We start from the raw sequence: 14,197 nt of genomic DNA, 5'->3' as shown, positions 1-14,197 counted from the left end.
AGTTTCCCTGGCCCCTTACCTTCTCATCTTTGCTTTAGAGTAATTGTTGACCATTTGGTCTCATACAGATGATTTTTTTAAAGGAGCACAGTACTCATGGGTGATATTTTTTATGAGTCAATCTCTTATTTATCTAAAAGGTGACCTCAGGGGATAGTATTGGTTCAAGGTTTAAAGAATATCTCAGGGTGATAGTCTCAGGGAGTTGTCTAGTCTCTACCACTCCATTAAGTCTGGACTTTTTTAAGAATTTGAGTTTTGTTCCACATTTTTCTCCTGTTCTGTTAGGATCCATCTATTGCGGCCCTGATCAGAACAGTCGGTCGTGGTAGCCAGGCACCGTCTAGTTCTTCTGGTCTCAGGGTAGATGAGGCCATGGTTCGTGTATACTATTAGTCCTTTAAACTAGTTTCTTCTCTGAGTCTTGGGTTTCCTTCCTTCTCTTTTGCTCCAGATGAGTAGAGACCAATAGTTGTATCTTAGATGGGATCCACAGGATTTTCATTGGCCAATTTTTGAAAGTAGACTGCCAAGCGTTTCTTCCTAGTCTATCTTAGTCTGGGAGTTCTGCTGAAAGCTGTTTAGCATCGCAGCAGCACACAAGCCTCCAGTGACAGACAAATGGTGGCTGTGCTTTAGGTGCACTGGCCAGGAATTGAACCTGGGTCTTCTGCATGGAAGGCGAAAATTCTACCACTGAACCACTACTTTACAAATATTATCTCACTTAATCTTCACAACAACAGTGACAGGGAAGACCTGTCCACATCAATATTCTCATTTTACATATGAGAAAAAGCATAGAGAAATAATATAACTTATTTATAGTCTTTTAAAAAGTGGCATGGGAGACATGAACCTAGGAAGTCAGATAGACCGTGAAAAAGGCACCAGAAAAAATGCAAAATAATCCCTAAGTGAAAAACAATGATAATAAAACATTAATAGACACTGCCAGCCTATATATGTAAAGGATATATAAGTATATATATAAGTATATCCTTTACATATATAGTAGATGCCACACCACACGAAGATTGCCAAGGAACTGAGGAACAGAAGCTGAAAAGCGTTAAGGACCTTCCTCCAGAGCTGACAGAGAGAAAGCCTTCCCCTAGAGCTAGTGCTTGCTCTGAATTTGGACTTCTAGTCTCCCAAACTGAGAAAATAAACTTCTGTTTGTTAAAGCCACCCATGTGTGGTATCTCTGTTATTGTAGCACTAGATAACTAAGACAGGTAAGACTCTGGTGTGTTCCATCCTGGGCAAAATTCCTCTCCGTCTGCGGACCTGTGAGACCTAGAATACAAGTTGTCTGCTTCCAAAATACAATGGTAGAACAGGCACAGTGTAGACATTTCCATTCCAAAAGAGAAAAACTAGAGGGAAAGAAGGGGTCATGGGTAACAAGGAAGTTCAAAATACAGCAGAGTAAATCTCATTAGCTCTCAAGGCTTGAAAATAATCCTGTTCTCCAGGCACATCTGAGCAATGGCCCTGCCCTCTGGACTCTGGGCATTGGCCACATTCCCCAAATCCTGGTCATAGGTCCCTCAGCCCTGGGCATCAGTCCCACCTTCCAGGCCTACAGGGACAGTGACCTGCCCTCTTGGCTCTGGATGGTCCCATTCTCCTGATCCACCTGATTGCTAACCCCACCTCTCGGCCCTAGGCAGCCTGTTTTTCTTGGCTAACTGGCACAGCAGCACCATTCCTCAATTGTGGCCCACCAGAATGGCATTTCTACCCTCAGGAACCAACGCAGCAGTGAACCCCACTCTGAAACCTAGGTGGCAGCTCCACCCTTTGAAACCTAGAGGAAGTGGAGGTCCTGCCTCCTCTCTCCCCATCCCCCATGCTCCGTCTAACAGTTCAGCTTGTCTCTAAACTGTTCCCAGGATGGCCCTTTCTTTTATTGGAGGACAACAAATGTTTGCAACTAATTAGCTCCACTGGCCTATTTCCTGCCTGTAGAATTCCAGGAGGCAGACAGCTTTCCTTCTTTTTGTCCTATCTTTCTCCTTTTCAGCTTAAGCTGACAGGGTTTCTGCTGGGGTGGTTGGTTAGATCCATCAGTCACAGGCCTAATCTCTTTAGTAAAAGATCGTGTAGCCACATCCTTGGTGTCAGTTCCAGGATACGCTTAGTTTTTACAACAGAATTTTCCAAATCTTTAAGTTCTGGTTTCTTTTTGCACAGTTCATTTATAAATCTCTTTCCTACCACGTTTTACTATAAGCAGCAAGGAGAAACCACATCACCCCTTTAAGATCCTGTTTAGAAATCACCTTAGCTCAATATTCAGGTTCATTACTTACAAGTTCTACCTTCCACAAAAACTTCCAACGTAATTCAGATAAGTTCTTTGCCACTTTATAACAACACTTTTCCTTCAGTGTCCAATAACATGTTCATCATGTCCTTTTAAAACCTCGTCAGAAGCACATTTAAACATCCACATTTCTAGCAACACCTGTTCATGGTGATAGCTTTCCCCACAGCTGTCAATTCTTTCTGGGCCCTGATCAAAATAATCGTTGATGTCCATAATTCTACCAGCAGTCTCTTCAAGGCAATCTAGGCCTGTCAAGTACATCAAAATTTCACCAGCCTCTACTCATTACCCAATTCCAAAACCACTTCCACGTTTTAGGTATTTGTTAGAGCAATACCCCCCCCTCTCTGGTACCAAATTCTGTCTCAGCTACCTAGTGCTGCTGTAACCAAAAATAACACAGATGGGTGGCTTTAAAAAATAGGAATTTATTTTTTCACATTTCTGGAGGCTAAAACTCCAAATCAAGGTCTCTGCCATACTGATTCCTTCCGAGAGCCTGTCTCCTAGTTTCTCGTGTCTGCTAGAAATCTTTGGGTTTTCTCATATGGAATCTGCCTTCCCCCTCCTTGTGACTCTGTGTCACTTCTGCTCTTTTCACAACTCAGAAATGATTAGGTTTAGTACCCACCCTACTCTGGTATGACTTCATAATATAAAAAAAGAAAACGCCTATTTCCAAACAAGTCATATTTACAGGCACAGGCGTTAGGATTTCAACACATATTTTGGGGGACACAATTTAATCTGTCCCTATTAACTCCCAATTTCAAAATGATCAACTGCCATAAACTCTTCAATATCATGAAAATTTAGCTAATGGCTTTATGCACTCCTGTTTCTCCTTTCAAAAAGAACTAAAAATCGTCAGCCTTTTCAAGTTATCCTGCTTAATCTCACCTTGTCAGTTTTGCAGGAAAGTGATTAATTAATAACCTTTTTCCAGGATATTTCCTCCATGCAGACGACGGGAGCTGTAGCCTTCCCAATTTTTTGGGGTGGGGAGATACAGCCCCGAGGTGGAGGGCCGCGTTGGGTGGGGGCAGAAGGCCCTGCGGGTAGGGGGCGCACCAGGAGCTCAGCCTCAGAGCGAATCCCAGGCCCCAGCTCCGTTTTCATACTTGGTGAGGAGGCGAGATGAAGGGGCAAGGGGCAGAGTGCGAGGACAAATTAAGAGAGGGGCAAGTGGGGTGAGAGGCACGGGAGGAGTGGCGGCCACTTTACCTCAGAGGCCGGAGGCCCGGGTGGAGGGCCCTCGGAGCCGCCGCGCAAATCCGGGGCTCCGGGCGGGCAGGTCCTCCGGGACTATAGGTCAGGAAGGCTAGTATCTCGGCGGGCTTGGGCCGTTGCCCTGGCGTCGCCTGCAAACAACCCCAGAGCGGGCGGGCCGAGTCACGCCTCCGCCCTCGGACGCCTCAGCAGGCCGGGGGGGCAGGGTCTTAGTACCGCCCCCTAGGACCCAGAAGAACTACAACTCAACCCGAGCGCCGGGAGCCGACCCAGGTTTATATTCTGGGAAACCTCAAGCTGGGCCGGGCCTGGCCGCGCCCCGCCCCGCCCGCCCGCCTGCCTCTGCCTGGGTTCCGCTTGCAGGTGGGGGCGCGCCGACTGGCGGCGGGCTGGTGGACTGTGCTTGTCTCTTTAAGGGGCCGGGCCTGGGCGGCCCTCGGGCGGGCGGGGTGAGCGTCGCTCCTTGTGTTAGGGAGAGAGAGGCGGGCGGGCGCCGGAGGGAGGGAGCAAGCAAGCTAGCGGCGACGCGGGTAGCCCCTGCCGCCGCCGCCGCGGTCGGACCAGCGGCCTCCTCCCCTCCCCTTCCCCGCGTCGCCCTGCCGCGGGGAGGGGGCTCGCGTCGCCGCCTGCAGTCGCTTCTGATGAAGCAGCTGCCGTCGCAGACGCCTCCGAAGATGGGGGATTTCTATGACCCCGAGCACCCGACCCCTGAGTAAGTATCAGCTCCGTGGCCTCCCGCTGCCTTCGGCCACAGCAGCCCCGGCCGAGGGCGGCGCGAGGAGTAACAGGCCGGGGGCGGCCTCGTGCGGCTGGCGGGGGAGCAGGCCCGCGCCGTCGCCTCCGGCTGCCTTGCTCCGGCCCGCCGGCGGTTGGGCCCAGCATTGGCGCCGCTGCTCGCGTCGCAGCGGCGGTTGGGCCGGGCGGGTGGGGGAGGGGCAGCCACGGCCTCCGTTGCCGCCGCCGCGTTCGCACCGACCTGGCCAGCCCGAGGGTCAGCTACCTCCACGGTCCGCCCAGGCCCCGCTGCGGGCAAAGGGGCTGTGTCAGAGGAGCTACCGGCGCCGGGTCCGGCGAGATGGGGCCGGCGACGGTAGGCCGCGAATCCCCGGGCTCGGGTGGAAACCCGGCCCGTCGCTTGGGCGCCCAGCGGCGGCAGCTGGTACCGGAAGGGCCTCCCGCGCGTCGCCTGGCTCTGGGCCGCGGAGGGACCCGCGCTCTGCTCTCGGGGTTGATTTTTCCTCCTGGGAACTCGATCCGAGCCTATTAGTGCTTCCAGCTTCAGATTCTGCACCTTTGGCACTTCGGTTTTGTAATGGTGGCGAGGTTCGTGTGGCTCTGATGTTGAGGTGACACCAGGTTTGTTTCTCCACTCGAAAACGAAAGCCTTCAGAGGGACATACATTCTCCTCCAGACATGGGATTTGCATGTACACTTTCGGACACTCTGCTTCCTTGGTAACAGGAACCTTTTACCCTTAAACGGATGACTTTCTACCCTTGTGAAGACTTAGTTAAAAACCAAGAATCGTTTGAGGATTCTCTAAGGAGACAGTGTTTTAGAAAACTGAAATAATAGTTTTTCCCGGTACTGTTTTTCCAGTCCAGGTTATTTCTACATTTTTGTTGAGTGCTGTGTCTGCTACTGTACTGCATAGCTCAGGAGTTTGCACTCCGGAGCCTGGAGTCACTTCTTACCTTACGCCCTCCCAAGACCATTGTTTTAGAAAGCCATTCTTAAACTCCATGTGCTGGTGTTGAAGTCTAGACCTAGGCATATAGGATTCGTATCAAACTTAACTGTTGACAGAGGATTCAAATGAAACTGTCACTTGATGACCAGAATGATTCCAAGAGCTTTGCTCTTTTGACACATTTTAGATATGACTAAAGTTTTGAACCCCTTGCTCCTTGCCAAATCTTTTCACCTTGGTCCAGAAATGTCTGGGTTTTATTTGATGGTTTTTAAGTTTGATTGCAACACAAAAGGATTCTGTTGGGGTTGGGGTGTTGATCTTTGCACACACAAAAATAATCATTCTATCTAAAAGAAAACCCAGCTCTTACTTGCAATAGTTGACTTAGCATGGCTTTACCCTTTCATAGTTTCTTGCCTAAGGTAGTTAAACTTACTTCAGTTAGATTATTTTGATTTACTGCACAATCAATTACAAACTCATATTTTACAGGTTTTGGTTTGAGACTGGAAAACCTCAACAACAACAACAAAAGAAATTTTGTATCATGATTCAATAAACACTGAGTACTTATCGTGTACAAAGTAACACTAGCTCCTGAATGGACCAAGTGCCTTATATTCAATTCATTTTGCCAGTTTATTCATGAGGTGCAGAAGCTTTAAGTATCGCATGCTTACACTTCTTGGGGGGCAACCCTTAATTTTTCATAATATGTGGGAAAATGGACTCAGAAGTGCATCTTTGGTGGACACAACTAGGGAAGGAATCAAGAATGTTTTATTGCTTTACACAAGGTCTTGGATTTTTTATTTTTACTGCTTTTGTCTCTGTACTGCTTCGGATTGCTAACAGTGACTAAGTAAGTTCCAGTATATATATATATTTTTCCCATGTATTAATTTGCATGTCATATATAAAGAATTATAAAACATTTTCTGCCATAATGCTGTAAAAACTGGAAGGAATTTTTGTAGGCATCCTGGATAATATCAGCTGTTTCACAGATGAGGAAACTGAAGCCTGGAAAAGTGAAGTGACAGCTAACCCGACGAGGCAGTATGTAAGCTAAGTTAGTAGTAGTGTTTATACTGCTCTGGAGAGAGAGGCAGTATAGTTTAGGGTTAAGAACTTGGGTTTCAGAGTCAGACATACCTAGATTTGAACACTTGAGCAAATAACGTCATATCTCTGAGCTTGGGTCTTCTCATCTTTGAGGTAGACATCGTAATGGTAGCACCCTTCATAGGACTTTGGGAAGGATTAAATGAGATAATGCATGAAAAGCACTTGGCACAGAGGGTGGCATGTGATAAGTCTTTCTATCTGGGATCATCAGGGAAAAACTTACGAGGTAGGACTTAAGTCAAGCATGAAAAGATAAGGTAGGCTTGATAGGGTGTCATGGCAGAGGGAGGGAGTGACCAAGTGCCCTTTTTAAACTTTAGATGGTTTTAACTGGTTCTTAGACATATGAAGAAATTGAGGCACAAAATGTAAATTTATTTTGAGTGAAGTAACAGTTGGGGGTCAAGGTTCTGTATTTGTGTTGTACTCACTCTTTAATCAGACACAGCTGTAAGACCTGATTTTTTTTTTCTGTAGCATAGGCAGGCAATTGTGTTTCAGGTGAAAATGACTGTAATCAGCTGAGTCTCTGTGCATTAGGTGCCCGCTATCAGACAAGGAGCCTTGATGGTGCAGTGGTTAAAGGGCTCAGTTGCTAACCGAAAAGTCAGTGATTTGAACCCACCAGCACACTGTGGGATAAAGATGTGGCAGTTTGCTTCTGTAAAGATTTACAGCCTTGGAAACCCTATGGGGCAGTTCTTATAGGGTTGCTATGAGTTGGAATCTACTTGACAACAGCATTGGGTTTGATTTTGGTGATCAGTCAGACCTAGGGCCAGGTGTTGAGGACACTGCCAATTAGATGCAGTCAGAGTCTTCAAGGAACTCTGCTAATGAGGGAAACAGGCAAGTACATTGCAGTGATAGAGGTACTGTTTTTTGAACATATGCATGTCTGTTGTGTACCAAACAGAGGCACATTAGGGATGATTGGGTATACCATACACACACAAAAATTTAGCCCTTGTGGAGCTTATGTCCTAGTGAGGGGTGATAAACAATAATTTCTATAGAATGTTCAAAGGTAAGTGCTATGGAAAATGGAGCAGAGTAAGGGGGATCCCGAATTGCTGGGGGAGGGGTTGCAGTTTAATAAGGTGGGGTAGACCGGATGAGCCTCCTTGAGAGGGTGATGTTTATGCAGTCTTATAGGGGAGAGAGTTATCTAGGGGAAAAATTTCCAAGCAGAAGGAACAGCTAGTACCAAGGCCCTTAGGCAAACCTGTGGGTTTTCCCCAGTATGGCTAGAATAGAAAGAGTAATAGAAAATTGAGTCAGAGGGGTAATGGTCAGGGGGTGGGGGGACAGATTTTGCAGAGCTATTGTTAGGACTATGCCAGGAGTTTTGAGTAGGGGAGTGACCTAAGTGATCTGCTTTCAGCTTCAGAAGGATCATTCTGATTGCAGAGGAGAACAACAGTGGAAACGGAGACGTCTGAGGAGGCTAGTAATCCAGGAGAGAGGTGCTAGTAACTTGTACCAGTGTGGTGACAGAGGAGGTGGTAAGAAATAATTGGATTCTGGATATATTTTGAAGATCAAATCAATATGATTTGTTGTGTGGTGTGAGAGAAGAGTCAAGGATGATTCCAAGGTTTTTGGTGGAAAGATTGGAGTTGCCATCGACAGAGATGGGGATGGCTGGGAAGAACAAGTTTAGGGGATAGGAGTTCAGTTTTAGATTTAGTAAGTTGTGTGTGTGTGTGTGTGTGTGTATGTGTTTGTTTTTTTAATTGTGAAAATATACACATTTGCCAATTCAGTTTCTACACGTGTAATTCAGTGACATTGATTACATCCTTCAACTTCTGCAGCCATTCTCAATACCCTTTTCTAAATCATTCCACCACTATTAACATAAACTCACTATCCCCTAAGCAAAACCTTCCACAACCGTTGTCCTCCTACCCCTTGGTAGGGGGTGCATATTTGGTTTCTACATATTTGCTTATTTCATATAAGTAAGATCATATGGTATTTGCCCTGTTGCAACTGACTTATTTTGCTCAGCATAATGTTTTCAAGGTTTATCCATGTAGTGGCATGCATCAAGACTTCATTTCTCTTTATGGCTTAGTAATATCCCATTGGGTGTATGTACCACATTTTGTTTGTCCATTCATCTGTTGATGGACATTTCAGTTGTTTCCACCTTTTGGCTATTGTGAAAAGTGCTGCGATGAACATTGATATACAGGTTTCTGTTTGCGTTCCTGCTCTCACTTCTTGATATATACCTAGGATTGGGATTGCTGGGTCATATGGTAGTTCTGTGTTCAACTTTTTGAGGAACCACCAAACTTTTTTCCACAGTGGCTGTACCATTTTACATTCCTACTAGTGATGAGTGAGGATTTCCAGTTTCTCCACAACTTCACTAACACCTGTTTTCTGTTTTTTTGATCATTGCCATTCATGGGGGTGAGGCAGTATATCATTGTGGTTTTGATTTGCATCTCCTTAATGGCTAATGACATGTGCTCGTTGGCCATTTGAATATCCTCTTTGGTGAAATGTCTGTTGAGGTACTTTGCCCATTTTTAAAAAAAAATACTGAGTTTTTGGTGAAAGTTTACACAAGTTAGGTCCCCATCTGAAAATTTGCATACAAATTATTCAGTGACATTAGTTACATTTATCACAATGTGTCAACATTCTCTTTAACTGTGTTCTGTTTGTTCCCTTTCCAGTACTCTAGTTTCCCTGCCCCCTTATCTTCTCATCTTTGCTTTTGAGAAATTGTTGACCTTTTGGTCTCATACTGATGGTTTTTAAGTAGAGCACTGATCTTATGGGTAATATCCTTTGTTTTGCGTGCCACTCTGCTATTTTGCTAAAAGGTGATCTCAGGGGATAGGCTCGCTTCTAGGTTTAAAGAGTGTCTTGGCGATGGTCTCAGGGGATGCTCTATTTTCTACTGTTCCAGTTTGTCTGGCCTTTTTTTTTTTAGAAAAAAAAAAAGGAAAAAGAATTTCAATTCTGTACCATATTTTTCTCTCATTCTATCTGGGATCGACTATTGTGACCCTGCTCAGAATGGTCAATGGCAGTATCCGGGCTTCATCTAGTTCTGGTCTCAGGGAGACTTAGTAAGTTTGAGATGCCTGTTAGACATTCAAGTTGAATTGATATACAAGTCTGGAGTTCAGGGGAAGTGTCTGCATTGGATATAAATTGTGTACTCATTAACCTAGGTAGTATTCAAAGCCATGAGACTGAATGAGATCACCAAGGGCATCCAGTGTAGAAAGAGGGAAGGACTAAGGATTGATCATTTTAAATCCCGGTGTTAAGAGGATTGTTTTAGTGTGCAGTATAGGGTTCTTAGGAGCCCTGGTGGTGCAGTGGTTAAGTGCTTGGCTGCTAACTGAAAGGTCAGCAGTTTGAACCCTCCTGCTGCTTTATGGGAGAAAGATGTGGCCATCTGCTTCCATAAAAATTACAGCCTTGGAAACCCTGTGGGGCAGTTCTACTCTGTCCAGTAGGGTTGCTTTGAGTCGGAATCAACTCAGTGGCAACAAGTTTAATGGGTAGGGTTCTTAATATGGATGACATCTGTGAACTTATGGGGAATGTTACCTCTTTATCTTCAATAACCTGTAACTGGAAATTAGCATTTCTTTCAATTACTAATGTAAACCACAAACTATGCTATTAGCAGTACCTGTGATTTTATCACCAGTAGAAATCACAGATATTTTTATAATCCATTATGATTGTTGTAGATATCTCAAAATAGTGTTTATGTTCATCATTACATTGAAATTATAGTAGATATGAGGCCCACCACTAGATCATGAAGCAACACGTGTATTATTATATTACATACTTTTTTGTTGTTGTTGTTATTCAATATACTTGGTTTCCTTTGTAATCTATAAATGGAGGGCATAGTATTTTCTGCAGAGGGTTTTATGAGGATTTAAGAATTAGGACAGTATTAGCTCTTTTATTATTAGTTTTGGATGGAAAGATACAGCTAAAAAGAATGGTACTCACAAGGCACAGTGATGTGCAAACATGGTGAATTTGGCAAAAATAAAGTTTATTAGCTGGGAAAGAATATTTCACCATGTTCAAGTAAAATATAAAGCAGTGAGGATAGTCACACTTTCATAATTCTCCCTAGAATAGGGATAAATATGCCATAGGAAGCCATCTGAGAAAAAATATCATAATGCCTCCAGATTCCATATATGGTCTGGACCTTTAGTAGCTTTGTAACCAGTCATGAATCAGACTTTTTGTTATTTTATGAGAGAGATAGCTTTGTAGTGATTGAGATATGGTTCCATAGGCCAGAGTACCCTCTTTGGGCTACTGAGGTACAAGAGAGACCAAATTAGTATTCATAGAGTCTCCTGGTGAGCATAGGAAGCCTGATGAACTATCCCAGTGCTCATGATTGGGTATACTTCATAATTCATGTCTCTTTTCTCTTGTCTTTTCTAGATTTCAGGTACACAGTTCTCGTTTTACTGACACACTATGTCTTTTATTATTTTTTTTTATTATATGTATATATTTATTGTACTTTAGATGAAGGCTTACAGAGCAAAGTAGTTTCTCATTAAACGATATACATACTGTTTTGTGACATTGGTTGCCAACCTCGTTGACATGTCAGTACTCTTCCCTTCTCGACCTTGGCTTCCCCATTACCAGCTTTCCTGTCTCCCCCCCTCCCCCCATTCTCGTCCTTGCCATTTTGTTTTATGGGCCTGTCTAATCTTCGGCTGAAGGGTGAACCTCAGTAGTGACTTCAGTACTGAGTTAAAAGGGTGTCTGGGGGCCATACTCTCAGAGTTTCTTTAGTCTCTGTCAGAGCAGTAAGTCTGGTCTTTTTTTTGTGAGTTAGACTTTTGTTCTACGTTTTTCTCCAGCTCTGTCCGGGTTCCTTTATTGCGGTCCCTGTCAGAGCAATCGATGGTGGTAGCCAGGCGCCATCTAGTTGTGCTGGACTCAGTCTGGTGGAGGCTGTGATAGTTGTGGTCCATTAGTCCTTTGGGCTAATCTTTCTCTTGTGTCTTTGGTTTTCTTCATTCTCCCTTGCTCCAGATGATGTGGGACCAGTGGGGTATCTTAGATGGCCGCTCAAAAGGTTTTAAGACCCCAGACACTACTCATCAAAGTAGGATGTAGAACATTTTCTTTGTAAACTATGTCATGCCAATTAGAAGCGAAGATGGGGAGACTTTGTCTCACATACTTTGGACATGTTACCAGGAAAGACTAGTCCCTGGAGAGGGACATCATGCTTGGTAGAGGGTCAGCGAAAAGAGGAAGACCCTCAATTAGATGGATTAACAATGGCTGCAGCAATGGGCTCAAGCATCATAACCATTGTGAGGATGGTGCAGGACTGGGCAGCGTTTCATTCTGTTGTACTTAGGGTTGCTGTGAGTCGGAACCGACTTGATGGCACCTAACAACAACAACATGTCACTTGAGCTAGATGTCCCGAGACCATAGTACCCAGCCCTCAGCCCAGTAATTTGGTTCCTCAGGGAGTGTGGATGTGTCTGTGAAGCTTCCATGACTTTGCCTTGGTCATGTTGTGTTGACTTCCTCATTACTGTGTGCTGTCTTACCCTTCGCCAAAGTTACCACTTATCTATTGTCTTGTTAGTGTTTTTCTCTCCCCACCCCTCCTCTCCCTGGTAACCATCAAATATTGTTTCTTTCTGTGTGTAAACCTTTTCATGAGTTTTTATGTTACTGGTCTCATACAATATTTGTCCTTTTGTGATTGACTTATTTCGCTCAGCGTAGTGCCCTCCAGATTCATCCCTGTTGTGAGATGTTTCGCAGATTCATCCTTGTTCCTTGTTGTTGCGTAGTATTCCATTGTGACACATTATGTCTTTTAAAAGGCATCAAGCAACTTTTGGTACAGTCATGTTTTCGTAAGAAATATCTCAAATTGTGAAGTCATGCTTTGTATAAGATTGTCTATCTATCTATCTGTCATTATGCTTTTCCAGTTTTCTTCGTGGGACTTGGTGCTCCCAAATCTTCTCTGCCACTTTTACTGTAGTGACCCATTAATATAATCTGTTCCCTTTAAAAAAATTTAAACAAACATGCATCATGATTTATTCTTTAACAGATATTTGTAATATTTTTTCTTAACCCTAATATTACATTTTGTTCCCTGAGCACCATCAATTTTTGCATAGAAGCTAGTATAGTCATTTGTTGTTGTGTGGTGTTGATTCCAACTCATAATGACACTATAGGACTGAGTAGAACTGCCCCATAGGGTTTCCAGGGAGCAGCTGGTAGATTCAACTGCCAACCTTTTGGTTAGCAGCCGAACTCTTAACCCCTGTGCCACCAGGGCTCCGCATTTAAGTGTATACCTATTTTCTTTTATTTTTGGCTGAACCATTTGAGAGTAAGTTGCAGATATGACATTTCACCCTTAAATATTTCATAGCATTACCCAAGAACAAGTGCATTTTCTTAGATAACCATGGTACAGTAATCAAATTCAGGCAATTTAACATTTATAACAATACTGTTAGCTGATACACAGTTTATATTTAAATTTTGCCACTTTTCCCAATACTGCCCTTTTTTCCTAGGGTCAGACATTGCGTTTCATTATCATGTCTTAGTTTTCTTTTCTTCCTTAATCTCTGAGGATAACTTTAAACTCACGTTTTGGATGTACTTTTCTATTGTCTGTATGTACTAACCATAAATGTGATAGTATAAATTCAATAACAAGTTGTAGTAATGTGTTTAAAATTGTTTTTTTAAAATTATCAAAATAATAAATGCTTATTGCAAAAGGGTCAGCTAATACAGACATTTAGAGGAAACATTAAAAATCCTTCCTTACTGACTCTTTCCCCTTCCACCTCGACAAATCCCACATCCAACAGGTAACTATCAATAATTTGGTATATACTTTTCCAGACCTTTCCTTTCGTTTCGCTTTAGTTTTTACAAAAGTAGAGTTATACAACTACACATATCATTCTGCTTTTTGTCTTGTCATCTGCATATTCCATTTGCATGCAAGATGTATTCATCCTTTTTAACAGTTGGACAGTATTCCTATAGTATGGATATACTATATTAAGTTGCTTTATTTTTTTAAGTTGTCTAGTTGTCATGTTAAGCAGTTTAAAAGGGCCTTAGGACATTTTGGCTATGTGGAAAATGTTTCTTTCTAAATGGGTAAGTTATACGTGGTTATTCATGATGGTATTTTGAAGATTTTGATTATAGTTTACTTTGAATCCCATTTTGTTTAGAGTTTATTTCTGTTTGTCCTATGTAGTCTTTTTTGGCAGATTAACAGCAATTTCTGTAAGAAGTAATGTTACTGCTGGAAGAGGCCGAAGTTTGTGTGGGACACACTGAACAGTGGTGGTTAAATATAAAAAGAGTATTTCCCCAATTTGTAATATTGCTCAGATGTGTTGAGTACCTGACAGTGAGACTACCAAGAAATACTTGATGGTCATCTTCCTTTGAGTACCTTTCTTTCTTATTAGAGAAGATATGAAGTTGTCAGAGGATATGTAACTGGGAGTAGAAGATGGAGCCTAGCTGTGAAAAAATAGTTTTTCAGCTGTGTATATATGCTTGCTGCAAAATTTTTTTGGCTGTATGCTTTTATGAAACGTACCCATTGCTTAAGCATTTTTATTTTCATCAACATTACTGTCTTCACATACATATTTTTAAAGAAATACTTGTATGAACGTGTATTTTTATAAATCTTCAACTTTTTTTTTTTTAATGTATTTTATTGTACTTCAGGTGAAGGCTTACAGAACAAATAGTTTCTCAT

At 43.1% G+C, this 14,197-nt stretch overlaps 1 protein-coding gene across 10 annotated transcripts in view; it reads left to right on the top strand.

Moving 5' to 3' along the window:
- Positions 1–4,094: 4,094 nt before the first annotated feature.
- SETD2 (SET domain containing 2, histone lysine methyltransferase) overlaps positions 4,095–14,197 on the top strand; it is a 141,756-nt gene continuing 131,653 nt past the window's right edge. For 5 of the 10 annotated variants that reach the window (XR_002823134.1, XR_002823135.1, XR_002823133.1 and 2 more), the window contains exon 1: positions 4,100–4,277. Coding sequence is in view for 6 of the 10 variants with exons in the window: in XM_023726416.1 (XP_023582184.1) it covers positions 4,207–4,277 (71 nt within the window). In the remaining 4 variants the exon portion in view is untranslated. Of the gene's footprint in view, positions 4,278–14,197 lie in introns of all 10 variants that reach the window. The other 5 variants (XM_023726410.1, XM_023726414.1, XM_023726403.1 and 2 more) reach the window with 2 other exon arrangements.

The sequence above is a fragment of the Trichechus manatus genome, unplaced genomic scaffold (genome assembly GCF_000243295.1).
Source record: "Trichechus manatus latirostris isolate Lorelei unplaced genomic scaffold, TriManLat1.0 scaffold00001, whole genome shotgun sequence".
NCBI lineage: Eukaryota > Metazoa > Chordata > Mammalia > Sirenia > Trichechidae > Trichechus > Trichechus manatus.
Note: the sequence above shows the minus strand (reverse complement) of the source record. Positions and strands in the feature narration are given on the sequence as shown.